Here is a 27,651-nt window from a genome sequence, read left to right as displayed (position 1 = left end):
TACCTGCTGTTAGCGCCACGGTGGTCCACGAATGCCGTACGGTTATCGCAAGAGGTTCCCACGATGTTCAACTCTGGTTAACTCTTGCGTCAAGTCGCCCCGTGAAAAAGGGGTTTCAGATTTTGTCATTTATTTTGGTGTGGCTGAAAATAGTCTTTTGGAGCTAAGCAGAATGATGTGGTTTGCATTTTCTCAATGAAGATGATAATGGCGGGTGCATATAGAAACAGTAAAGGATGAATGTGAAAGTATATGAGAGCACATTTCGAAGGTAGTTTTCTTTTATTAAATGCAATATGCCAGATAACATTTGACTTAAATAATGTTTCAAAACATCAATACCTCATGTATATAATGAAATTCTGTGAAATGACATAACTCTCATTTAGCAAATGAAAAACACTACATTGGCCAGTGATGGATTACTTACTGGTTTATCAGTTTTGTTTGATGGAAACATTGCAGCTGGAATATTAGATATTCTCTCTGCTCATCTTTACTAAATATGCATCTGAACCTCACTAGAATAGTCTGATGTGCATTCAGTGAAATAAATAAACCTATAATGATGTTTTGATGTTAAGATGGATTTGTATGATGTATGATGGATTTGACCTCAATTGAGTTTTAGACGAGGGAAAGATTTCCACTGGTTGAGTAATTTGTTACTAAAGGAGCAAATTAATGTAATTATCAAAAATTTGTAAAGAAATACGTTTTTTTCTTCATTTAAAAATATGCAGAAATAATAACACAAACATAGCTAACAAAAACCTTAAAAAAGTGGATAAATATTTAATTAAGAATGTCGCAAAATGTAGCTAATGGTAAAACTGATTCTTGGCTAGATCTCACAGCTAAAAATGTGTCGGATCAAATGGCCTCCATTTAGGAGAAGATGGGTATTTCTAGCTGCAATTTGGATAGTGGGAACAATTATCAGCCCAGCAGATTCAAATGATCAAATTGCCAGGTGCATGCAATATAATTACTGTTGCTTTTAATGTCAAATTGTGCTGTAAAATCTTTTTTGGTAGAGGAAAGAAATTTGTTCAGTCATTTTACGTTATATATTATTTTGAAAATTGATTTGGTGGAGTTAATTGGTTTAGTGCATGTTCTCTGGATCTTTTCTTATTCGATGGTGCTTTACATTCTTTAATTCTTTTTTAGCAAGTTGAAAAAACTGAGTGAAGATAGCCTCACAAAGCAGCCTGAAGAAGTTTTTTTGATGTATTGGAAAAGCTCGGTGAAGGGTGAGTGTCATATTATTTAAGATATTGTTTTCTTTTCCCTTTTTCCATCTTTCCCATCCTAATCACCTGGTTCCATCTGCCCATCATCCCCCATTCCATTTGGTTCCATCAGTCAACTACTAGCCTCTAATCCACCCCACTTCCCTTGTATTATTATAAACTGGCAATATTTCCTGTTCCTTCTCAGCCCTGATGCAGGTTAATGACCCAAAACATTGACTTAAACCATTTGGTCGATCTTTATTCCTTGGAACACAACAGTTTGAGGGGTGATCTTAGTTTTTTTCCCAGTGTAGGGGATTAAAGAACCAGTGTCCATAGGTTTAATGTGAGAGGGGAAAGATTTAATAGGAACCTGGAGGGCATTTTCTTCATACAGAGGAGGGTGGTGGGTGGATGGAATGAACGGTCAGAGGAAGTGGTTGAGACAGATACAATAATGACATTTAAAAGACATATGGACAGGTATGTGTGTAGGAAAGATTTAGAGAGATATGGACCAGCTGCTGGCAAATGGGACCAGCTTAGATGAGGCATCTTGGTTAGCATGGACGAGCTGGGATAAAGGGCCTTTTTCTGTGATGAATGATTCTATATGAACAATTACTGTATGAACAATTTGACCTGGTACAATCAAACCAATGCTATGGCCAAGAATGTACCTCACACCTCGACTTCCTCAGTAGATGAAGGAAATCCTGTATGTCTCCAATGACTGTTTACAATTTCTCCAGATGCATCATTGAAGGTGTTCTATCTGGATGGACCACAGCTTAGGTCAGCAACTGCTCTGCCTAAGACCGCAAAAAAAACTACAGAGATGATTTAGGTTCATTTTTGTCACATGTACCAAGGTACAGTGAAAAGCTATGTATTGCATGCTATCCAAACAGATCAGATATACTGTGCATAAATACGATACGATAAACTTTATTCATCCCCGGAGGGAAATTAGTCAATACAATCAAGCCAAACTTAAGAGCAATATATAGCGCAAAGGGGAAAATATAGTTCTCAGCATTGTAGTGCACCAGTTCAATGGACAAAGACCAATGTCTACACTGGGGTAGAAGTGAATCTGATAGTACCCCAGCTTATTGGAAGGAATGTTCATAAACCTGATAACATGGGAGGAAGAACCTGTTTCCAAGTCTGGCGGTGCACATGTTCAAGTTACTGCACCTTCTGCCGCAGGGAGAAGGAGGAATGACCGGGGCGGGACAACTCTTTGATTATGTTGGTTCCTTTTTTGAGACAGCATGAAGTGTAGGTGGAGTCAATGGTGGGAAGTTTGGTCTGTGTGATGTACTGGGCTCATCACCAACTGTAATTTATTGTGGTCTTGGGTGGAGCTTTTTCAAACCAAGCTGTGATGCAACTCGACTGTATGCTTTCTATCGAAGGTAGACACACATTGCTGGAGTAACTCAACGGGACAGGCAGCATCTCTGGAGAGAAGGAATAGGTGACGTTTCAGGTCAAGACTCTTCTTCAGACTGATGTCAAGGGAGTGGGCGGTACAGAGATCAAATAAGATTTAAACCAGAATCTGCAGTTCTTTCTTACAAATGTATGCTTTCTATGGTGCATCTGTAGAAGTCATAACAGTCATCGGAGACACGATGAAGTTCCTCACTCTCCTTTGGAAATAGAGGTATTGGTGTGCCTTCTTGACTGTCGCATCAATGTGTTGATCCACTGCAGATCATTGGTGATATTAACGCCAAGAAACTTGAACCATGCTTCCTGAAGTCGATAATTATCTCCTTTGTCTTGCTGACATAGAGGGAGATATTATTGTCCTGACACCATGTTGCCAATTTCTCTGACTCCTTCCTGTACTCTGTCATATCATTGTTTGTGATTCGGACCACCACAATGGTGTAGTCCGCAAACTTGTAGATGGAGTTAAAGCCGAATTAAGCCATAAAGTTGTGAGTGTAGGGAGTATAGTAGAAGACTAATTATGCATTCTTGTGTTGAGAATTTTAGGAGAGGAGGTGTTGTCACCGATCATCACTGATTGTGGTCTGTGGGTCAGAAAGTTGAGGATCCAGTGACAGGGGGAGTGCTAATTCCTGGGTCCAGGAGTTTGGAGATGAGTATGGATGGAATTATGGTGTTGAAATCAATAAATAGGAGTCTAACGGAAGAGTTCTTATGGACGTTTCCATGTTGTATCTCTCTGGAAATCTAGAATGCTGTTTTTGGATATAATTTCATATGTACCTACCTCTGCAACTTCGCTTAAAATCTCTCTCTTCGTCACCTCATTAACTTTCCTCATATTGACTTGGTCTGTGTTTTTCTGAACAATCCTTTGACATTTTCTTTGTTAAGGTTACAAGAGAAATGCAGGTTAGCTGAATAATTCAAATTAATAGCATTATTTTAATTCGCATTGCAATAGCTTAATAGACACGATCGTGTGAAAATAAAATAAAATGAATATGTCTTAATTGTTTTTCACTACAACAAATAGCAAATAGTTTATGATTGAAATTGCGGACAATTTTGTGAATTTAATTATACTCCCATTGACCATTACAAAAAGATGGATTTACTTCATTGCAAATCCTGTATTAACTATTAATTTATTTCCTTTATGCTTAAAATCTTTTTCTTTTCCTTTTTCTAGATCCTATGGTAGTGTTTTTAAAGCCATCCATAAAGAATCTGGACAGGTTGTTGCCATAAAGCAAGTGCCAGTGGAGTCTGACCTACAGGAAATTATTAAGGAAATTTCAATAATGCAACAATGTGATAGGTATGAGTAATGGAATGTGGCAATTCCACTTAGCAGAATAATGCATTTTACAGATGTTCACCATAAGTGTTATAATTTAGTAAATATGTAAAACCAGAATATTTTCAAGCTATACTGCTCTCTGACTATTTTTGGATTAGGCCTGTTGAATTGAAATTGGTTTGACATGGGTTTGGAACATCTGTCCTTGATCTTTTACTGCTCTTTGTTTGTGCTTTTTTTAATAGATGCTTTTGATACTAATGTTCTGCACAATCATGTTTTCTTAAATTCTTTGTTTTAAATCAATTATTTTTGTACTGCAATTTAGAGCTTTGCGTTATTATCTAGTTTTACAAATGAACTACTAACTCAGTGGTGTGTTTCAGAGTGTGTTAATCCTGTAGCTACTGGTCTAAAACCAGCAACTGCAGGATCTATTAAAAAAAAAAGGCAGTGACTTGCTTATACTGTTTGGCATCAAAATGAATTCTTACAGCTTTCCACATGCTTCCATGTTTATTCTGAGCTCCACCCGTTGTTAAGTTTTAAATGGTTTGAGGGAGGAGAAGCATTTCTGCCAATTTTGTGAACATTTTAGAAGTAAGAATGGGTTGATTCCATTTACTTTAATATGAAGTTAGTGTACAAGAGGAGTGATGGTGAAGACGCTCTTGCAGAATTTGTCTTGAATCTGGCATTGTACATTTGCTTTGGAAGTTAACGTGAGCAGGGGAGATGTCTTTATCCCCAAAAGGCACTTTAGATAAAGCTCATTCAAGAAATAGGAAAAAAAATCAAGGTTGAATTGCCACAGTTCAACGAGTAGTACACCAGGCAGAGATAGAATTGTTAATATGATTGGAACCCTGTCTGCTCATGTACAGAGCTTGACTCTGTTTAGATCAAGGGTTATTCCTGAAAGTGTCACAGTTTGCCCTCTCCTCATTCTCATCCACTTCACCTCCTAGTACTTTTCCACCGGTCCCTCCTTCTCCTCGCCTGCCACTCCCCTCTCATCAGCCTAACTCTCCTCACCTGTTGCACTCAGTTGCCTCTGATCACCTATTAACCCGGTATATAGACTCTCCTCACCGTTCACACAGTGCCAGATTGTTCTCAGCATATATGCAAGACTCACCAGCGATTTCCCGACTGCCAACACGGATTCGAACCTGCCTGCCCCTGACTATTCCGTCCTGTCGTCTTCCCGGATAGCACCTCAGCCTTCTGTCCCCGACCTCCTGGTTTCTGTCTGCCTCTCTCCTGGGCTGTTTGGTGTATCCCTGCAACGGCTCCTCGACTACCTGCCTGGCTTCGACTCTCCTTTCGTCTCTCCCTCGCTGGTTTGTTTGCATCGTGTGTTGGATCTCCTGGTTACCGGACCTTCCGCTACCCCGACTACGTCGCCTGTCTGCCCCTCTTCGGAACCCTCGCTCAATCCTGAGCCTCTGTGTGAGTACGGTGTACCCATTCCCGTGTTACTACTCTTGTGTTACAGTATCGTAATAAGGTTCATTACCAATTATACCTGCCTGATTCTGCGCTGCTATTGGGTCCAAGCTATACCCGTTACAGAAAGTGCATTTAGGATATTCATAGAAATGTATTGTCTAACAGATTTTCATGTAATTATCAGAATAGATAAAACATACCAGCTAATTTGGTGTATTTGGACTTTTGGAAGACCTATAATAATTTATCATGACATTATTAAATAAATTAGAAATTACAGTATTAGGGGTAATATACAGACATGGATTGAGGATTAGCTAACCGATAGAAAACACGTAGGTCATTTAAGGGCTGGAAGGTTGTGACGAGTGGAATATTACAGGGTTTGCTTGGATATCAGTTGTGAAAAGTCTACATCATTGCTTTGGAAGAACTGATCGAGTGTGATATATCCATGTTTTCTGATGTAGCAAGGTTGTGCAGCAGTTGGGCCTGTAAAGAGGATATAGGAAAGATTTAGGAGGATAAAGTGAATGGTGGAATATATGGTGGAAAAATATGGGGCCATCCACGTGGACTCTATGTATTAAATAGTTTGAAAGTTGTGGCTGTTCAGAGGAATGTGAATGTCCATGCAAACCATTCATTAAAAGTAAATAATTGAAAATCTGTTGATGTTGGAAATCTGAAACAAGCACGTAAAATTATGCCATCACTCAGCGGGACAGGCAATACCCAATGAAAGAGTAAAGGTTAATATTTCAGATCAGGGAAGCTGTATTTTCTTTTACCAAAATAGACAACTTCCTGTTGTTGCACATTATTTTCTATAAGCCACATCCTTGCCCATTCACTAACTCACCTACATCACCCTGAACCCTCCCACTACCCGCCCCATAGCCTACACTATCACACAGCTTTATATCTTCAGCCAACATAGAAATATTGCACTTGATAATTAATGTACAGGTTCAGTGAGGAGGATTAAATGTAAAAACATTTTGCTCCAGTTATTTGGCCCTGGTGAAATTGCATTTTAGATGATTGTGTACAGATCTGGTCTTCCTACATGAAGAATCCAGTTACAGTAAAGATTCACCAGACTGATTGTTGATATGGTAAATTTGTTGACTAAGGAGAGATTAAATAGACTGGGACTATACTTGAGTTTGGTAATTTCAATCAAACGTAGAACTTTTTTACAGGGCAGGGATGGTTTCATCGGGTTAGAGAGTGCAGAACCAGTGATTAAATTCTCAAAGAGTTGTCTATTTAGGACAGTGATTATTTCTTCACATGTAGGGTATGAATCTTTGCAATTCCATTCAGTGGGCTGAGGAAGCTTGGCCAATGAATATGTTCAAGACAGAGGTCAATAGGATTTTAGATGTTAATGGAATCAACGGTGTGGAGTTAGTACAGGAAATTGATATTGAAAGAAGGTCAGCCATGAACTACTGTTTACCTCTTTGATGTCCATCGGATGACTGGACTTTGCTGGCTTTACCTTGCACTAAACGTCATTCCCTTATCTTATATCTATACACAGTAAATTGATTGATTGCAATTATGTATTGGCTTTCTGCTGACTGGTTAGCATGTAACAAAAAGCTTTTCACTGCACCTTGGTACACGTGACAATAAATTAACCAATTATGGGGCTGACATGAAGGTTGAATGGCCTACTTCCGCTTTCTCTTGTGTTGTTATGAAATGTATCAATTTTAATTTCCTGGCTTCAAAGTTTCTGGATGCAGGTAAAATTCCTCAATTACCCTGAAATTCTACAATCATTTACTTTAACGATGTCCCAGAGTTATTGTTCTGTTTGCGAAGGAAAATAGATCCTTCCTACTCGCACTAATTGTACTTTTCTAATTTATATACATTAATTAAATCTCTCCTGGATTTCATCTGTTGATAGGAAATTAAGCCCAGCTATCTTGTCCATAGTAACTCAATTCTCCTGTCCTGTGGAGACACAAGTGACTGCATATGCTGGAATCTTGAGCAAAAAACAAAGAGCTGGAGAAAGTGAGGATCCATTTACCCCCATAGATGTTGCCAAGCTTGCTGAATTCCTGCAACACTTTGTCTCCTGTCTTGTAATCATCCTTGCATAAAGGAACACCCCATCTGGTGCTATCGCTGTAATGTGCTGATCTGAACTGCACTCCAGACTGGCCTGGCTAATATTTTATTGCACAATTTCCTGCTTTTGTGTTTGTATGTTTTGGCTAGTAAGGTATTCAGTGTACCTTCTTTTTTATTTATTTTTTTATTTTTATTAGAAGTACGGTAAATTACAATACTACACAACACGTATATCTTAATACATTTTTGGTAACGCTTCATTTTTTTTTTTTGAGCTTTAAGAAAAAGGTAGAAGTAAGGAAAGTAAAGAAAGTGCGCGAGAGTCGTGAAGTGCAAGAGTGTTGGGAAAAGAAAGCCCCTTAGAAAAGAAGTTAGAGAAGTAAAGTGAGAAAATAGATCCTAGAAAAGAAAGAAAAATAGGAACAAAAGGAAAATAGGAACAATCGCTCTATTATAACATTAAACTCCGCAGAAAGGGGACTACCAGCCAAGTCTGTTTTTGTTGTTTTACCTCCCGTTACCAGGTCCTGATACCACTTATTTATTTATTTGTTTATTTAAATTACTATTGCACCTCATACTTGTAATATGTCCAGAAACATAGACCACGTCTTTTGGAATTAGTCTGCTTTACCTGCTAAGAGGAATCTCATCTCTTCCAGATGTAATGTTTCAAACATATTTGATATCCACATTTTTATTGTTGGTGTGGGCGCATTTTTCCAGAATTTAAGTATAAGCTTTTTTCCCATTATTAGCCCGTAATTAAATAAATTCTTCTGAAACACGTTTAGTTCAGGGTTTCAGTGTACCTTCTTAACTAGTTGCCTACCTCACCTGTTACTTTTGGAGAACGGCAGGCTTGCGTTTAAATACCAATATGTTTCTCTACATTTTGTGTATTATTGTGTATTATCTCCAATTGCTTTTCTTTCCCAAGTATCTTTCTTAATATTTCTTAAGATTAAATTCCAATTGTCACCAAGTCATCTATTGACATTTTCCTGCAGTCTATTATTTCTTCCTTGCAAACACAAGGGTCAATTTTTGCCACATCCGAAAATCACAGGTCTTAATCCACCGTATAAATCACTGAAAATCAATGTATCCATTGCAAGTTCTCTGTAGAAATTTAGCAGTTCAATATGTGGAACCTGCTGAAATAGAGAGGATTTTGCAGCAGTGTTTAAAAGACATTGGTTGAAAATTTCCTGACTTTGGTTTCATGGTTTGGTCGTATTTAAATGTCTAAGACAATAGAAAGTGTTCCCATGTCACTGGTTGATTCGGTCATGGATTTAGAAAAGGCAAAAAGCAGATTCTTTGACAACCGTTTTATGTTACTTTTCTGATTTCATAAACTATCTTTCTCCTGATGCTTGAGTTGTTACATGATGATACAATCATTTGCTTGAACTTTTGCAGCTAATGTCATCGATATGCATCTCACTGCAATGGCCTTCTGGGAAGTGCAAAGGGAGAGGGGATTTCATGTGCATTCGGATTTCACGAGCGAATCCATGTTCGCTTGCCAGTATTGACATAGCTGTGTCCACAGATACAGCTAATCAGATCTGATAATGTTTACCCTCAGCACAGCTGATAATGTACCTGCCTTAAGCATGCATGTGGCCTTCCTGCCAGTTTAAGTTTTGGTATCACATTTTAGTCATTTGTCCCATGTGAAAAATATCTGATACACTAACATGCATTTTTTACTCTTATTCACTAATGTAATTATGTTGTATGTAATATGATGCATGCTTTTGCAGCTTAGTTAAATGCTATCCACCCCTTCAACCATCAGCATGCTTCTGTTTAAGAAGCACCCCCTCCCCGGGTACTTTCCCTTGCAACTGCAGGAAATGCTACACATGTAGCTTTACCTCCCCCCTCAACTCCATCCAAGGACCCAATCAGTCTTTCTAGGTGAGGCAGCGGTTCACCTGCACATCCTCCAACCTGATCTACTGCATTCCAGGTGTCAACTTCTCTACATCTGCGAGACCAAGCGCAGGCTCGGCGATCACTTCTCCCAAAACCTACGCTTAGTTCGTACTAACCAACCTGATCACCCGGTTGCTCAGCACTTCAACTCCCCTTCCCATTCCCAATCTGACCTTTCTGTCCTGGACCTCCTCCATTGCCAGAGTGAGGCCCAGCGCAAATTGGAGGAACAGCACCTCATATTTCGCTTAGGTAGTTTACACCCCAGCGGTATGAACATTGACCTCTAATTTTAGATAGCCCTTGCTTTCTCCCTCCTTCCCCTCCCCCTTCCCAGCTCTCCCACAAAGACTACTGTCTCCGCCTCTTTCTTTCATTTTCCCGCCCCTCCCCGACATCACTCTGAAGAAGGGTCTCGACCGGAAACGTCGCTATTCCTTCTCTCCATAGATGCTACCTCACCCGCTGAGTTTCTCCAGCATTTTTTGTCTAACAGCACGCTTCTTATACTTATTCAATCAAAGACATTTATAAATTGATCTGAGAAGAGATTAGCTTATCTTGGCATCATGTTCGGCACAGACATTGTGGGTCGAAGGGCCTGTTCCTGTTTGTACTATCTTTTATATTATAAGTGGTTCACAATTATCTATTCAAGATGGATTAAGTATTATTAAACCCAGTAAAATAATTTGATATAGTGGTTGTTTAAAATGGAGAAATTCTCAATGATTGCCAAATTAAATTTTAAGGTTTGCTGTAATTGGATATTTTCCCCAAGTTCTGACATCCATACACTTACAATTTAACTACAGAAGAGAAAGTGTTCGAAAATGGTGCTTTCCCCTCTATCTCCATAGGGGATGCAACTCTGCCTTTTTCAACATTATGCAACGGAGCTCGAGAAGTTGGCACTTGGATTCTGTTGAATCTGATCCTGTCTTTAGAGTTTTCGAGTGATACATTGTGAAAATAGGCCCTTTGGCCCAACTCGCCCACACCGGCCCAACATTGTCCCAGCTACCCTAGTCTCAGTTGCCTGTGTTTGGTCCATAACCTTCCAAATCTGTCCTATCCATGTACCTGTCCAGCTTTTTCTTAAACGATGGGATAGTCCTAGCCTCAATTACCTCATCTGGCAGTTTGTTCCATACACCCACCACCCTTTGTGTGGAAAAAGTTACCCCTCGGATTCCTATTAATTCCTATTAAATTCCTATTTTATGTTATATGTAGGAAAGAACTGCAGATGCTGGTTTGAATCGAAGGTAGACACAAAATGCTGGAGTAATTGAGCGGGACAGGCAGCATCTCTGGAGAGAAGGAATGGGTGATGTTTCGGGTCGAGACCCTTCTTCAGTCCTGAGATGCTGCCTGTCCCTGCTGAGTTACTCCAGCATTTTGTGTCTACCTGTCTTCATATTATCTCATTCTGGAATGTAATACTTCACACAATCAAATCCTTATTTAGTAATATTATTCAGCCATCTGTCTGCACAGATTACCTAAAGACATGCAATATAATCCACCTGATGGTGTTTTCTTAAAAGTTTGATTATGTAATGCATGCAGGTGCATCCGCCTCTTCAGAAAGTTGGCCAATAGTCCCTCTGGGACATCGTGGTAAAGGATCTTTTGGGCTTACCCCATTGTAAAGACCAATATGCACTATGGTTAGTCTGAGCATTTGGAAAAAAGGAACATATGGGTCCCATTCATTAAAAATAGCAACCTGCTTCAACTCTGGCCAGTCAAATAGATGTTTACGATGTCTGTGCCCTTGAGGGCAGACTTTAAAAAGCTGTACTTAATTCCTCAGTGCTAACAGGCCAGTAGCTAGCTTTGATAACACAGTGTTTGCAGTAACATCTGATTTACTTTGTGTAATTTATAGCACTTAATGATTCTACTTAGACAAGGTATAGGTCCATTTATGTTGCAGGTGCTGATTGACTTGCAGTTTGTCTTCAAACTGTTCTCAAAAAGTCTTGAACTTTGTGTGTTCCTTAATGTTTCAAATAGTTAAGAAATTGTATTTCCCTGTAGGAATAAATGATATGAAAGGATGGAGATTTATTAATGAATACAAAATGAATTATAGCATTATTTGTATGTTTATATATCAATAATGAAAATACCACAATTGAGCAGAAGTTGAAAAATAAATTAGGTATTCCCGTTTCATTTTCTGATCAAATCATTGCTAGAAATTTAAGAATGACCAAAATCAGCACTGAATATTGTTAGTGCAGCATGAACCAGAATGAATAACTTCCCATGAAACGCTGGTAATTACAATAGACAATAGGTGCAGGAGTAGGCCATTCGGCCACTCGAGCCAGCACTGCCATTCAAGGTGATCATGGCTGATCATCCACAATCAGTACCCCATTCCTGCCTTCTCCCCATATCCCCTGACTCCGCTATCTTTAAGAGTCCTATCTAGGTCTCTCTTGAAATTAACCGGCCTCCACCGCCCTCTGAGGCAGAGAATTCCACAGACCCACCACACTCTGTGTGAAAATGCTCTCATAAAGTCATAAGGAATAGGAGTAGAATTAGGACATTCAGCCCATCAAGTCTACTCCGCTATTCAATCATGGCTGATCTATCTCTCCCTTCTCACCGCATTCTCTTGCCTTCTCCCCATAATCTCTGACACCTGTACTAATCAAGAATCAATCTGTCTATCTCTGCCTTAAAAATATTCACTGACTTGGCCTCCACAGCCTTCGTTGCAAAGAATTCCACAGTTTCACCACCCTCTGACTAAAGAAATTTACCTTCATCTCCTTCCTTAAAAAAACGTCCTTTAATTCTGATGCTCTGACCTCTAATCTTAGACTTTCTTACTAGTGGAAACATCCTCTCCACATCCACTCTATCCAGCCTTTCACTATTCTGTATGTTTCAATGAAGTCCCCCATCATTCTTCCAAACTCCAGTGAGTACAGGCCCAGTGCCGGAAAATGCTCATCATAGGTTAACCTACTCATTTATGGACCATTCGTGTAATACAGGAGATTAGAGTGGGAGCCTTTGATGCCGTGGACAAAGCTGTTGCACAACACGAAAAGGGCTTGAACTGGGGCTGGTTATCCCATCTATTTTTGGTTTATCTTGGACGAAAACAAGGCCATTTTGGGAAGATAATGGGGAAGTTATGATTTTTAACAATTTTTTTTGTTTTATTTTCAGTGCTTATGTCGTGAATTACTATGGCAGCTATTTTAAAAATACGGATCTCTGGATAGTTATGGAATATTGTGGGGCTGGTTCTGTGTCCGATATTATCCGACTACGAAACAAAACAGTAAGTATGTTAAGTTTGTCAACATATGCTTAAAGTAATGTAACTGAATCTTTTCTCCTTTACAGAATATTAAAATAAGTATAATAAAGCAAAATAATCAATTTATCCTCAAAAAGTTATGGTGTGTTCAAATTGATCAGGGTGTCTTCATACAAGGAACACTAAGTTAACCTGATGATACACTTCTGGGCAAATTGGATATTAGCTTTTTTATTGCAATGGACTATTGAGGCATAAGCCAACCAAATTTGTATAGATGGTAATAAAATGGAACTGCAGATGTGGGTTTATACCAAAGATCGACACAAAATGTCGATAACTCAGTGGGCCAGGTAACATCTCTGGAGAAAAAGGATAGGTGAAGTTTTGGGTCGGGACCCTCCTTCACACTGATTGTAGGGGGGAGGAACTGGAAGCAACAAAAGATCAGGGCAAATCAGGGCCAGCAACAGTTGACATCAAGGTGGGTAGTTGCAATAAGCGAGTTCGGTATTTCGACTGCGCATACCCAGGTCATAGGTCATTTGCTGGCTACTGTGGTGCTGCGTTCTGTGCAGGCCTGCGTTTCACTCGTGGTCGGGGTTGGGTCTCCGGCGCTGCGGACGCTGTTGAATTGCTACTGCGCCGGCCCTTCCCGGGTGTCCCGTCCCTGTCCGGAGGCGGCCCTCGACTTGCACCCGTCCCGGGGGGGTGGCGCTGGCTCCGGCTCTGCTCCGGCTCCCAGGGGGGCTGTTCCCCGGCAGGCAGTGACCGTCAGCCTGCCTGCGTTCTGAAGGTGGATACCACCTGGACCAGATGGATTACACCATAGGGTTCTGAAAGAGGAAGCTTTAGATATTATTAGTAGTGACCTTTCAAGAATCACTAGTCAGGAGTGGTCCCAGAGGACTGAAAACTACAAATGTTACTTCACTGTTTAAGAAGGGAACGAGGCCAAGTGTGCAGTCATGCATATTAGTAGAAGGAATAAAGGAGTGGACTATTTTTACAAATGGGGAGAGGATTGAGAAATTGAAGGTGCTAATGGACTTGGGAATGCTGGTGCAAGTTGAATTGGTGGTAATGAAGGCAAATGCAATGTTAGCAATTATTTGAGAGAACTAGCATATTAAAAACTGGGATGTAATGCTGAGATGTTATAAGGCACTGATCAAACCGCATTTGAGATATTGTGAGCAGTTTTGGGCCCCATATCATTGTCATTGCAGGGCTCTCGCTTAACTTTTTTCCCCTGTTACCAGCCAGGCAACCTTGGCAGCTTTTTAGGTTGCCAAATGACAGTTTCGGTGGTCATTTAAGACGGTTTGCATGACGCGTGCGATAATGTGCTCGGACGAAGTGCGTAGTTACCAGTCGGAATTATACTCGATGAAGCATTCACATATATTATTTCTGCTTCAAATGAACTCACAAACTTATCCCACAATGACATGCAGCAAAATTATAAGACAGTATCTCAACTCTTTTTACACATTGCAATTAATGCAATTTCTATTAGTTCTTTCCACTTCCAAACAAAAATGTGGTTGGATTATTCAGCGTATGATCAACCTGTGTCAATAAATCCTTGACCATGGTAACATATATGCGTACGTATAGTTGTGAATATTGCTCATTAAATAACTACAGTACTGATACTCCATATTAAGAGCATTGATTTGCCGTTAAAATGAATTCTGTAATAACGTGTCAACGGCAGCAGTGACAATCGAACACTGCGGTTTTAATGTTCTCAGCGGGTGAGGCAGCATCTATGGAGCGAAGGAAATAGGCAACGTTTCGGGTCAAGACCCTTCTTCAGACTGTTCCCCCAATTCCTATTGAATGGGAGGATCAGTACAGGATGGATGGGAGGGTGGGGGAGAGATCAGCGCAGGATGAATGGCGGGGGGGGGTGTCAGTACAGTGTGGATCGGAGAGTCTGTGCAGGATGAATGGGGGATCACTACAGGATGAATGAGGGGAAGTTGCAGGGTAAATGGAGGGTGGTTCAGTACGGGATGAATGCGTGGATTAGTACAGGATGGATGTGGGATCAGTACAGGATGGATGGAGGAGAAGTGCAGGATGGATGGGAAAGGGGTAAGTACAGGGTGAATTGGGGAACCAGTGTAGGATGGATGGGGGGCGGGGGGGTGGCAGGAGAGTCAATGCGAGGTTGATGGGGTGATCAGCGCAGGATGAATAGATTAGGGGGGGGGAGATGGGGAGGGGAGCACAGGGGATGTCAGTGAGGACTAAATAGAGGCGGGAATGGGGATCAGTGCGGGATGGAGAGGAAGGGTCCCAGGATAAGGGGTGGAGGGGGCGTATGAGAGAGAGAGAGAAAAGGGGAGGCGAGGTATGCAGGAAGGAAGGTCAGAGCTCCTCGGACAACATCGCCCCGCTGCTTTGGCCGTTGGGAACTCCTCGCCACCGCCTCCCTCCTCCGCCAGCCAACAGCAAGGTGTGGGACCGAGTGGTGCAGCTCAAATATCCCATAGCTATAGTATCTTTGGTGCAGTTGCTTCAGAAGTGTCGGAGCAAATGACGGGCCCCGCACAGCGGCAGCAGCGGCCGCGAAAGCGGCTCCATCACCTCCTCCTCCCGCACCCCGCCCGCCCTGATAAGGGCCGCAGCTTGCAAACCCACTAATGGCGTTTTTAAAACAAACCCCTCCCGCATGCCGAGGCCTCCCCCTCCCTCCCTCCTCCCTCCCGGCCTCGGCATGCAGGAGGGTTTGTATTGAAAGTGCGCAGTTAGCGGGTTTGCAAGCAGAGGCCCGTAATTCGCTCCGACCCTTCCTCACCCCGCACCTAGTATTTTCCCCATGAAATGCAGCCGTCGCCACCGACACAAAACGTCGCGTTCCTTTTCTCCATACATGCTGCCTGACCCGCGGAGTTACTCCAGTTTTTTGTATCTATCTTCGGTACAAACCAGTATCTGGTTGCCAAGCCGGGCAAAATTACTCAGTGTTTAGGTTGCCCGGCGGCGCTTTGAGTGGTCAAGGACACCCGGGCAACCGTTAATTCGAGCCCTGCATTGGGTATTTTTGGGCCGTGTCATTGGGTATTTTTAAAGTGGAGATTGACAGGTTCTTGATTAGTAATGGGTGTCAAACGTTATGGGGAGGACAGGAGAATGGGGTTGAGAGGGAAAGATAGATCAGCCATGATTGAATGGCCAGGTAGACTCAATGGGCCGAATGGCCCAATGCTGCTCCTCTGTCTTATGAACCTGTATATTCCCAAATCACATGAAATAAAAATAAAGTTTTTTGTTATTCATTTTGAAATAAGTTACTTGCTCACACTGAACAAATGTGCTGGGTGAGTTATTCTTTCAGTGTTATTTCTTCTTTACCCTAATTAGATCTTTCGGTCAGAGCATAGGCATTGTGTGATAAAGATGGTTCTGAAGACATTTCATGGAGACTCATTGAAAGCGGAGGAAATATTCAATATTATAGCACCCTCCTCTGATTTATATTTGCTACTGCATATTGGTTAAAAAGTTGTAGAATGTTTGCTCATAAATCAAAATGAGTATGGCTTCAGTCTGTAATTTTAGTAGTGACTGGAGGGACGAGAGATTGATGATGCTGGAATTTGTAGCCTAAATGGGAGAGCAGCAGTAGCAATGAAGGGTCGAGATTAGAACCATCATCTGCCCATTTCCCTCTGCAGAGGCTGCCTGACCTGTCGAATACCTCCAACTGGTTTTTTTTTGCTTCCAGTTGTTACTCATTGTTAAAATACAACTATTGCATTGGATGTTGTTTTGCCTTAAGTGCCTCGGATTACAGGAAAACATCTTTAAAAAAATTCTGCTGAAGGCAGCACAGGGAATACTGAGCTCGACTGTCTCGGGACGCTAGCATCCTTAGTGCCTTAGCTTCAGTTATGCATTTTAATCAGTGGCACCTGCAGCTGATTTGGACGTTTCTGAGTCAGAAGGCTATGGGCTCAAATCCCCCTCCAGAGACCTGAGCACAAAACTCTCAGCAGTACTTGGGATGCTGTGTAGCCAGACCTCTCAGTCTCTCAGAGGCTGTTTAACAGCACGTTTCTGAAGAAGAGCAAGGGAGTTAATGCTGCAATCTTGACTAATGTTTATTCTTCAATCAACATCAAGAAAACTAATGATGTTATCATTTTGTTACCGTTGTTTCTGGAAGCCTTCTCCTGGCTTGTATTAAATTATATCAGCATAACCTTTTATTCTCTTGAATTCTATTGCATGCAACAATTTTGGATAATTAGTTCTTCCAGCTTGAAAAGCCAACCTTGGAGCATGAACTCAGTGTTTCTCTTTCAAGGTATTTCTAGCAGCTGCAGTGTTCTGTATCTCACAGTTCCCTTTGTTTTGTTTAACCTCTTTCCTGTGAATTCCTTTTTGGATTTCTTGGTAGCTCCCTTGAACCAATGGCCCCTAGTTATGCCCTTTTCCATTCGAACAATTTTCCCCGCATTTATTCTCTCAATATGTTTCATAATTTTAAAGACCTCTATTAGGTCACCACTCAGCTGCCTTTTCTCAGGAGCCTTTCCTGGAATGTTTCACCTCGCATCCCTGTAAATCTTTGCAACTGCTCTATTGCCTTGACATCCTTTTCCTAATAATGACAACTTTCTTACAACCAGTTGAGTTTAGTTTGTCCTGTATACCGAGGGAGAGTGATAAGCTTTTGTTACTTGCTTACCATCCAGTGGAAAGACAATACATGATTACAATTGAGCCATTCACAGTGTACAGATACATGATAAGGGAATAACGTTTAGTGTAAGGAAAGCCTGTAAAGTCTGATCAAAGATAGTCTGATAGTAGTTTAGGACTGCTCTCTGGTTTCGGTAGGATAGTTCAGTTGTCTATGGGAGAGGGGAGAAGAGGGAGTGGCCAGGGTGTGACTCATCCTTGATTTTGCTGCTGGCCTTGTCGAGGCAGCGTGATGTGTCAATGGAGTCAATGGAAGGGAAGTTGGTTTGTGTAATGGTCTGGGCTGTGTCCATAATTCGCTGCAATTTCTTGCGGTCTTGGATGCTGCTGTTCCCAAACCAAGCTGTGATGCATCCCGATAAAATGCTTTCTGCGGCACATCTGCAGAAGTTGTGAGGGTCCTGAACAAACCTGCAGATCCTACCTCAACACTTTAAACACCCTTTCGACTACCAGAAACGTGTTTTCCAATTGTGTTTTACATTGTCTTGCAGAATTTATGTATTTTATGTACAATTTGTTTCTGTGTGTTGTCTGAGTTCTATATGCTTGTGATGCCGCTGCAAGGAAAGATTTTCACCATATTTGTGCATCCAATAATAATCTCAATTTGACTTTACACAGTGTCATCAAACCAAGATTTGGTATGCATGTAGTATTACGATGCTCATTATTTTTGGTTTATTTTTTCCTGTATTTTTATACAATGGCATGACCTTTAGACAAGACTTCAAAAATAAGGGGGCTTGCATTAAGGGTTGGGGGCAGTGGAGATGAGAACATTTAATTCAACCAGATTTGCTAGAGATCTGGAACGTATTGCCTGCAGGGCAGAATCATCATACTGCAAAGCTGCAGGGGCAAATGTTGGATGGTAGGAACAGGTTGAGTAGCTTATATTTTGATAGTCTTGGGCCTGCTTATCTAAATGGCCTCTTTTTGTACTGAAAATTGTTGAAGAGGATGCTAAACGTCAAGATCTGTAGGCTTCTTTACCCTAATTAGATGTTCACATATGATGTGAACTTCTAATCTACTTACCAAAATATATTGATCCGTTTATCAGAGTTGACCCTATCTGCCTTTTGGCCATTCTATAAATATTTGAATGCACACTGACAATTTGTTAAAGCTCCCTTATTTAGTGACTATCCCTTGCGTTGTAGTCATCTGCAGATTTTTATATCCCAAATTTTAAATCACTAATGTGAATTTGGAACAACAAAGTTACCAGCACTGATCCAATTACATCTACTATTCTATTTTCCACTGCTTCTTCTTCTTGCGTATGGCGTGCACAGCCTAAAATTGTAGGACAACTTGTTCTATTTGATTGTGCATGCCGGCTGATTGCATTCGTCGAAACAGGGTGGACAACGTGAAGGTGCAATCTTCCACCCCATTTTTCCACTGTGAATAGCAGCTACATCCACTCCTACAATCTGTTTTCTGTCTTGAAGCCAGCTCACAATCCATTTTGCTATTGTTCCCTGACAACATTTTCTGACCTTATCCATTCTTCTTTCATAGAGTCTCCAAGCTAAGTTAGATACACCTAATGCATTACCATTGCTGGGTCCTTCTGTTTATTCGTCAACTGTAAAGATTATTGAGTTAGATATTCGTTTTGTAATCCATGATGATTATTTTTCATTTTTTGAGCTTCTCTTCACTCTTTCAGCAGAGATCTATTTATTTCCTACTTATATAACCATATAACCAAATAACAATTACAGCACGGAAACATATGGTAAGCCTACTGTTTTATAATTCTCTGGCATGCTCTATACCCCATCTTAAATATAGTTACAGTATTATGTGAAGCATCCACCAGACCTCTGGAATATGCCTATCTCTTAACAAATTATACAACTAACAGGAGGAGGAGCATCCAAGGATATCCACGTTCTTCATAGTGGTGAGGAACTTCATGTGAATGTTTTCGGCAAGGTTTGAAATATTTGCAACTTTCTTCTGCTTGGCTTGAGGTCCCTGGTATTGCAGAACCCAGTTTACAGCCAATTTAACTTGCTCCAGTTAAGAAACTATATGACAGTTTTTAAAAACAATTATTTTCTTTTTTTGTTTCTCTTTTGTTGACTACCTTCACTTTTCTACACTCAATAACTGTTCCGTTACTTTCAACTTTAATCACTGGACTCTTGAAAGTAAGGGATGTCATTTAAAAAATCATAAAATATTATAGAATTCTGACGGGGATAAATTTATTAAATTAATGTGTATTTGAAATGGGAACTTATTAGGCTAGATATAGATCTTCATGTATGAACTGTGACTTTCTAGCCTTAATTTTACCATACCTTCTTGAGTTGATTTTTAGAAAGCTCTTCTTGATTTGATTTCTGGAAAGCTGCCATTCCTCTAGTTAGTTAACTTAATCTAGTTCCTCTTACACAAAAGGGGTATATTTTATTTATTGATCATATTTTAACGTCTTTTGGAAGCCATTTAAACTTATTTTCACAGAATGGTAATGTAATAATATGGGCCCATTAAAATCATTAAATCTCTCGCAATGTTTCAGGGAGCATTATCAGACAGTTTAATGTCAGGAATTCTAGAGATTGGGACCTAGGCATAGCTGCCAGTGGTGGAGTGATGAAAAGTGAAAATGGGCAAAAAGCCAGTTGTTGAAGAACAGTTGGACCTTGGAGCATTGAAGGATTGTGGAGAAGGTTGTAAAATAGGGAGGGCCATGGGCAGGAATCTGAAAGCAAAGTAACAACCTTGTGTTTTGGGAATATATTATATAATGTTCAGTGCTATCTATATACTTTTAAAACGTGTGTTTTTTGCCTTTGAAACGTATTCAAAAAATGAATTAACAGATCCACTCATTACATTTGGTCATTTATCACATTTTCAATCAAATTCTTCACAAAACTTACTGTTTCGTTTAAATCAGACCGCTGCCCATCTGCGGCAGCTGCGGTTGTCACAATGCCCTTGCTCGCGGTACCGCCACCTCCCCCCCCCCCCCCGCCGCTCTCGATTCAAGCTGATGCTGTCATCGCACTTTTAATTCCCCCTACCCCCGCCACTGTGGACTAAAGCCCCGCGCCCAGCCCAAGTACACTCGCGGCAAGCCACCCACAGCTGGACCCCAACTCCCGCTCACTCCAACCCCCCCTCCCCACAATGGCACGCCGCATGCTGCCCCCCCCCCCTCCCCGCAACGGCACGTTGGGGGAACAGACCCAATGGATCTGCACTTGGTCTAGTTTACATTAGTATTGTATTCATTTCTTTTAAGTTTCTGCTTTTACGATTGTGCATTTGGAATATCAAATGCAAGCTATTGAGTAGCACTCATTGTTCAAGAAAGTATGCCCATCAATGAATGTTAAGGGATTCATGCATTTCTGCATGTTGCTTTGTGGGGGCATAAAACCCAAGCCATTTTATATGGATCTATAATTAAAATGTCAATAGCTCAACATTGGTAAAGCTGAAAGAAATGATTGCACCGAATGCAAAATGTTTATTTTAACGCAGAACATTGTGGAGCAAAATCACATGAAGCGTTTCTTGATCATGGAAATTGGCATCATGCCTACAAGTATTCTGTAAATCATTCACCAACAGTGAACACAGAATCAATCTTTTTTTTTTTTGCTGATTCCTGCTGATTGAGTGAATGGATAATTCAGTAGATAGGACACAGAAGGTATTTTTCTGCATAATCATTTCAGTATGCGTAAGATTGTGGATAATTTATAATCAGTGAAGGAATTGTGTCATCCACACTCCGAAACTGAGAAATGCGTAGAATGCCAGATTCCACACAATTCTGTTAGGTTGTTGCAACTACATTAGAATTATTGAGTGGAGATTTACCTGAGGCTGAATTTATCAGCCTGGCATATGAAAGTTATGTTTAAAATATTCAATTGCCATTTGTCTAATTTGTGAAATGAGCAATTGGGGAATATCTCTGCAAATTGGATGGAAGAATGATCTTCTATTTGTGAACTTCATTATTCCGCAGTACATTTCACACTTTTGATGTCTATGATACTCTTTTCTGATGTCTATGATACATTGTCTATGATACTCTTTTCAATATGTGGTATTGATCATCATATGATGCAATGCATTTAAATTGATTCAACTATACAATCTTTGAATTGGCCTCTACGATAGTCCCCACCAGACTGGCCGAGAAGCTACTGGAATTAGGGCTCAACACCCGCCTGTGTGCCTGGGCCCTGGACTTTCTCTCCGCCAGGCCCCAGGTAGTCAAGATGGGAGGGAATACATCGAAGTCCTTCACCCTGAGCACAGGATCGCCCCAGGGCTGCGTCCTCAGCCCCCTATTGTACTTCCTGTACACACATGACTGTGTGGCTAGGTTCAGCTCCAACTCAATAATCAAGTTTGCTGATGACACTGTGGTGGTGGGCCTGATCTCAGACAACGATGAGAAAGCCTACCGGGAGGAGGTGGCTAATCTGGCACTCTGGTGTCAGGACAACAACCTCCTATTGAACATCAAAAAAACTAAGGAGCTGATCGTGGACTTTAGGAGGGCACAATCATCCGAGGACGTACACACCATTGTGGATAAATGGGGATACTGTGGATAGGGTGAGCTGCTTTAAATACCTGGGAGTCCATATCTATGAGGATATGACATGGACATCACACGCCACAGCACTCGTGAGTAAGGCAAGGCAGTGCCTTTACCACCTCGGGCAATTGAGGAAATTCAGAGTGTCTCCGAGGATCCTCCAGTGCTTCTACTCAGCGGCTGTGGAAAGCATCTTGTTCGGAAATATTAAAATCTCGTTTGGGAATTGCTCTGCCCAGGACAAGAAGGCTCTGCAGAGAGTAGTGCGTTCGGCCGAACGCACTATATGAACTTCACTCGCCCCCCCCTGCAGGAGCTATACATCAGGAGGTGCAACTCCAGAGCCAATAAAATCATGGGAGACCCCTTCCACCCCTGCAACGGACTGTTCCAGCTGCTACGGTCGGGCAAATGCCTCCGTTGCCATGCTGTGAGAACGGAGAGGTTGAGAAGAAGCTTCTTCCCAGAGGCCATTCGGACTGTAATCTCACCAGGAACTAAATTTAATGTACCACTCTACTGCTTTTTCTTAAAATTGCTGTTTTTTTTAACCCTTTTTTCTTCCGCTCATAATATGAAAAAGAATATGTGATTCTGTTACATTCTGTTTGTAGTTTGTTTGTTTGTCTTTTTGCACAAAGTCCAGGAGCATTGCCACTTTTCATTTCACTACACATCTCGCTTGTGTATGTGACGAATAAAGTTGACTTGACTATTTCTGGGTGTTTCCGAAAATGTTCAGCTTTTCTCTTCTGTAATGCTTTTATATGTTATTAAAATATTAGAGATTGGATTGATGAAAGTCTTGTAAACGGGTTGGTTTAAAGTACTCCCTATTTTATATAGAATTCTGTAGTGGCACCTAGTGGTGGGGCTGGGATGTCAGAACCCTCGTCATTGTTCAGCACTGTCACTTGACTGCGGGGGTTCGTTTGCGGACTTTTAGTTAGTTATTAGCATTCCTCCCCATCGACAGGAACTGTGTCCGTTAGCTAGACTAGGTACACGGTTTTACAAGTTTGTTTGTTTTGTCAATAAAAAATATTTTGCTCAACCTGCCTGGTCTTACTACAGTGGTGACCCCGACGATCCGAACTTTTTTGGGTGTGAAAATGAATGCCGCCGAAAACCTCGACGCCAACCCTGCATAGCAGAACGCGGTTTCCCTTAAACTACCTGTTTTCTGGGCGGTCCAGCCTCTTGTGTGGTTTGAACACGTCGATGCCCAATTCCAAACCCACCAGATTGTCGCGGGTTCTACCCGGTATGTGTACGTGGTTGGCGTGCTCAATCAGGGAACCGACCCAGTTTGCTCCCTTACTTTCAGAACCCCCCCCCCCAATTATAACAAATACGAGGGCTTCAAGGCGCTGCTACTGCGTACTTTCGGGCTCAGCCGCCGCGATCGCATGGTCCAGCTCCTACACATGGACGGCCTCAGTGACCGTAAGCCGTCGGTGCTGATGAGCGAGATGCTGTCCCTCATGGACGGTCACCTGCCTTGTCTCCTGTTCGAGCAGGCTTTCCTGGAGCAGATGCCCGACGACATCTGCCTGTTCCTCGCTGGATGCGACTTCACTGACCCCCCTTGCAACTCACCGAGCAGGCGGCCAAACTGGCTCGTTAAGCAGCAGGATGGCGTTTCCATCAGTCGGGTGTCCGCGGCTCTGCGACGGCCTTGACGGTCCGTTCCACCATCGACCGACAGTGCTGCGCCGCAACCGTCCGCTGCAGATCACAGTAAGCGCCGGTGGTGTTACTACCACCAACGCTGGGGTGCGGAGGCCTGCCGATGCCGTGCTCACTGCTCGCATCCGGGAAATGCCTCGGCCGATCGCCAGTAGAGGCTATCACGGTCGGCCAGAAACATCACCTCTACGTCTGGGCCCGCCATTCTGGGCTCAGATTCCTAGTGGACAATGGCACCGAGCTCAGCATCTTACCTCCTTCCGCGGTTGATACCCGTTCTGGTAAGCGAGGTCGCACCCTGACCACTGTCAATGGCAGCCCCATCCGCACGTATGGCACTCGCACCGTTCCCCTAGTTTTCGGCTCCCGTCATTGCACATGGTCGTTTACTATCGCGGACGTCTCCCAGCCATTGCTAGGCGCCGATTTCTTAAGGGGCCTATTCCCTACTGGTTGACATCCAGGGCCAGCGCATGCATCACCGCGGTCCACGGTTTCCTCCGGCCCGAATCTCGGAACAGTTTATGATGCGGAAGGTGTGTATGCTCCGATTCTGGCCGAGTTCCCGGAAATCCTGACCCTTCAGTTTAAATCGGCCACTCCTAAGCACGGTGTTGCCCATCACATCCTCGTCACCGGCCCTCCGCTCCACACGTGGGTGCGCAGGTCCCGCCCAACAAGCTGAGGTTGGCTAAGGAGGAGTTCCAACGTATGGAGGATATGGGTATTGTGTGGCGCTCCGACAGCCCGTGGGCTTCCCCACTCCATATGGTTCCCAAGTCGTCCAGCGGGTGGGGACCGTGTGGGGACAACCGCCGCCTTAACCACGACCGCCGACCGCTACCCAGTCCCACACATCCAGGATTTCACGGCCCATTTAGATGGGGCTAAAATATTTTCAAACGTTGGTCTGGTGCGTGGGTACCACTAGATCCCCGTCCACACCGATGATGTGCCCAAGACCACCATCATTATCCCGCTCGGCCTGTTTAAGTGGTAGCGGATGCCATTTGGCCTCAAGAATGCTGCGCAGGCGTTTCAGCGGCTTATTGACATGGTCGGCCGGAGGTTGGATTTCGTATTCATGTAGCTGGATGACATTCTCGTCACCGGCCGCTCCCGCCAGGAGTACTGCGTGCACCTCCACGTGCTGTGCCAGTGCCTCGGGGACCATGGCCTCGTCATTAACCACGCCAAATGCGAGTTTGGTCGTGACTCAATTTCCTTCCTTGGCCACCATGTTACCCTACAAGGCGCTATTCCACACCCCGCCAAGGTGGAGGCGATTTGGCAGATTCCCCGGCTGCACACCATTAAAGGGCTCCAGGAGTTCGTGGGCATGATCAACTTTTATCACCGTTTTGTGCCAGTGGCGGCCTGGGTCCTTTGTTCCAGTCTCTGGCAGGCAAGCAGCGGGTCCCGGTGGAGACCACGGCCGCTTTTGACGGGGCCAAGGAGGCGCTCGCTAACGCCATCATGCTCTTGCATCCGCGGGCTACTGCCTCGACCGCTCTCACTGTCGACGCTTCTAATACTGCTGTCGGGGTCCTCGAACAATTTAATGGTGGTCGCTGGCAGCCGCTTGCCTTTTTCAGCCGGCACCTGCGCCCCCCCCGAGCGGAACAACAGTGCTTTTGACCACGAGCTCCTGGCCACCCGCTATTTGGTGGTTCGACACTTCTCGTATTTCCTGGAGGGCAGGCCCTTCACGGCTTTCACAAGCCCTCACTTTCACGTTTGCGAAGGTGTCCGACCCCTGGTCCACTTGCCAACAATGGCACCTGGAGTTTATCTCGGAGTTTACCACCAGTGTCCAGCGCGTGGCAGGTAAGCTTAACCATGTCGCCGACGCCTTATCTCCCCTCGCTATTCATGCTGTGCTGTCCGTAGCCCTGGGCATTGATTATTCTGGACTGGCTGCTGCGCAATGTGATGGGGACGAGATGATTCCCTATCGCATTGCTGTTTAGTGGTTGGTGTTGGAGGACATCCCGCTCTGGCCCTCTGGCGTGACGGTCCTTTACGATGTCTCCACCGGGCAGCCGCGGCCCATCGTCCCCCGCGGTTTAGCGGCGGCGTATTTTCGACTCCACGGTCTAGTCCACTTTTCCATCCGGGCGACTACTGCGTTGGTGGCAGCAAAGTTCGTCTGGTATAGCCTCCGCAAGCAGGTTGGGGCCTGGGCCAGGGCCTGCATTCCCTGCCAGACGTCCAAGGTCCAGCGTCATGTACGTGCTCCTCGCTAAGATTTTGCCGTCCCTCAACACCGTTTCAATCACAATCACGTCGACCCATGGGTCCCCCGCCGCCATCCCGAGGTGCCACCCACCTGCTCACGATTGTGGATCGTTTCACGCTGTGGCCCGAGCCCGTCCCGCTCCCTGACACCTCCGCTGCAACTTGTGTGCGGGCTCTCGCGGTCCACTGGGTACCACGTTTTGCAGTTCCCGCCGACATCTCTTCAGACCGTGGTACTCAGTTCACCTCTGCCCTGTGGTTGACCATGGCCTAGCTGCACTGCGCTCAGCTACATCATACTACTGCGTACCATCCTCAGTCCACCGGCTTGGTCGAGTGCTTTCGCCGGCACCTGAAGTCCTCGTTGAAAACACGGCTCACAGGCCCTGATTGGGTGGATGCATTGCCATGGGTGTTGCTGGGGATCTGCACGGCCCCTAAGACTGATTTGGCCACGTCATCTGCTGAATTGGTTTATGGCTCTCCTCTGAAGGTAACCGCCGATTTTCGTCCTGCGGCTCAGAAGCAGCAGGAACCCTCTTCGTGTGTGCTGGCACACCTCCGTGAGAAAGTGGGTGGACTAGCTCCTGTTCCGACCGCCCGCCATGGTGTTGCTCCATCGTTTGTTCCACAGGCACTCAAGGAATGCCACTTTGTTTTCCTCCGCAGGGAATGGCACTGGACTCTGCTGAAACACCCTTATGTGGGTCCCTTCCGGGTGTTGCAACCCGGCGTAGAGACCTTTGTTTTGGATGTCGTGGACCGGCAGGAGGACATTTCAGTGGGCCGCCTCATTCCCGTCTACCTGGATGTCGATAGTCCGGTATTGGTGACCAAACCCCATCGTAGAGGTCGTGCGCTGGCCATCCCACTTTCGCCGGTTGCACCTGTTGTGCCTGTCCCTCCTGTCTGATTCGGACTCCTGCTCATTTCCTTTCCTGTGGTTGTGGGGGGGGGGCTAGGAAGTCAGAATCCTCATCATTGGTCGGCACTTGTCACGTGACCGTGGGGGTTAGTTCGTGGGCTTTTAGTTAGTTATTAGCGCTCCTCCCCATCGACATGTGCTGTGTCCGTTAGCTAGACTAGGTGTGTGGTTTTATGAGTTTTTGTTTCATTTTGCCAATAAAAAAACATTTTGCTCAACCTGCCTGGTCTCACTACAATTCTGCAATAATATTCTCCCTATTGCTAAACATTGGCTCCTGGTTCTCATTGTACATGTTAGTCTCTCTTGTGAGCAGTTATTATGGTTACACAAGGAGGGTGTGGTTCATTGGTTTTCCGACGGTGGTATCTGACAGCAAAAAATATTCAACAATCTTTGCTGTATATATATGTATTCGGCACGCCTCAAATACCCTTAAGAAAGGGAAAACTATCAACATCTCATTTCAAATGGCCATTTTATATTAAATTGCAAGACAAAAAAATAATTTGGTATCAGCAGCAGCAAGGAATGATGACAAAGCCCTTGACTAACATGTAGTATATGAAAGTTAATGCACAATCTAGGATGCCATGAAGAACGACTAGAATTGTAGCAATGTTGCTGACAAATAGTCATTTTATTATGGGATAAATTCAGACAACATTAGTCTTTGCTGTAAGTCATGATAGAATCAGT

General features: G+C 43.4%; 1 protein-coding gene across 1 annotated transcript in view; it reads left to right on the top strand.

Moving 5' to 3' along the window:
• Positions 1-236: 236 nt before the first annotated feature.
• Positions 237-27,651, top strand: part of stk3 (serine/threonine kinase 3 (STE20 homolog, yeast)) — a 252,149-nt gene continuing 224,734 nt past the window's right edge. The window contains 5 exon segments of the mRNA XM_055633459.1: positions 237-271; positions 1,174-1,225; positions 1,228-1,256; positions 3,895-4,023; positions 12,697-12,811. Of these exon segments, the coding sequence (XP_055489434.1) occupies positions 237-271; positions 1,174-1,225; positions 1,228-1,256; positions 3,895-4,023; positions 12,697-12,811 (360 nt within the window).

The sequence above is a fragment of the Leucoraja erinacea genome, chromosome 4 (genome assembly GCF_028641065.1).
Source record: "Leucoraja erinacea ecotype New England chromosome 4, Leri_hhj_1, whole genome shotgun sequence".
NCBI lineage: Eukaryota > Metazoa > Chordata > Chondrichthyes > Rajiformes > Rajidae > Leucoraja > Leucoraja erinaceus.
The sequence above is the reverse complement of the archived record's forward strand: the minus strand, read 5'-3'. Positions and strand labels throughout refer to the sequence as shown.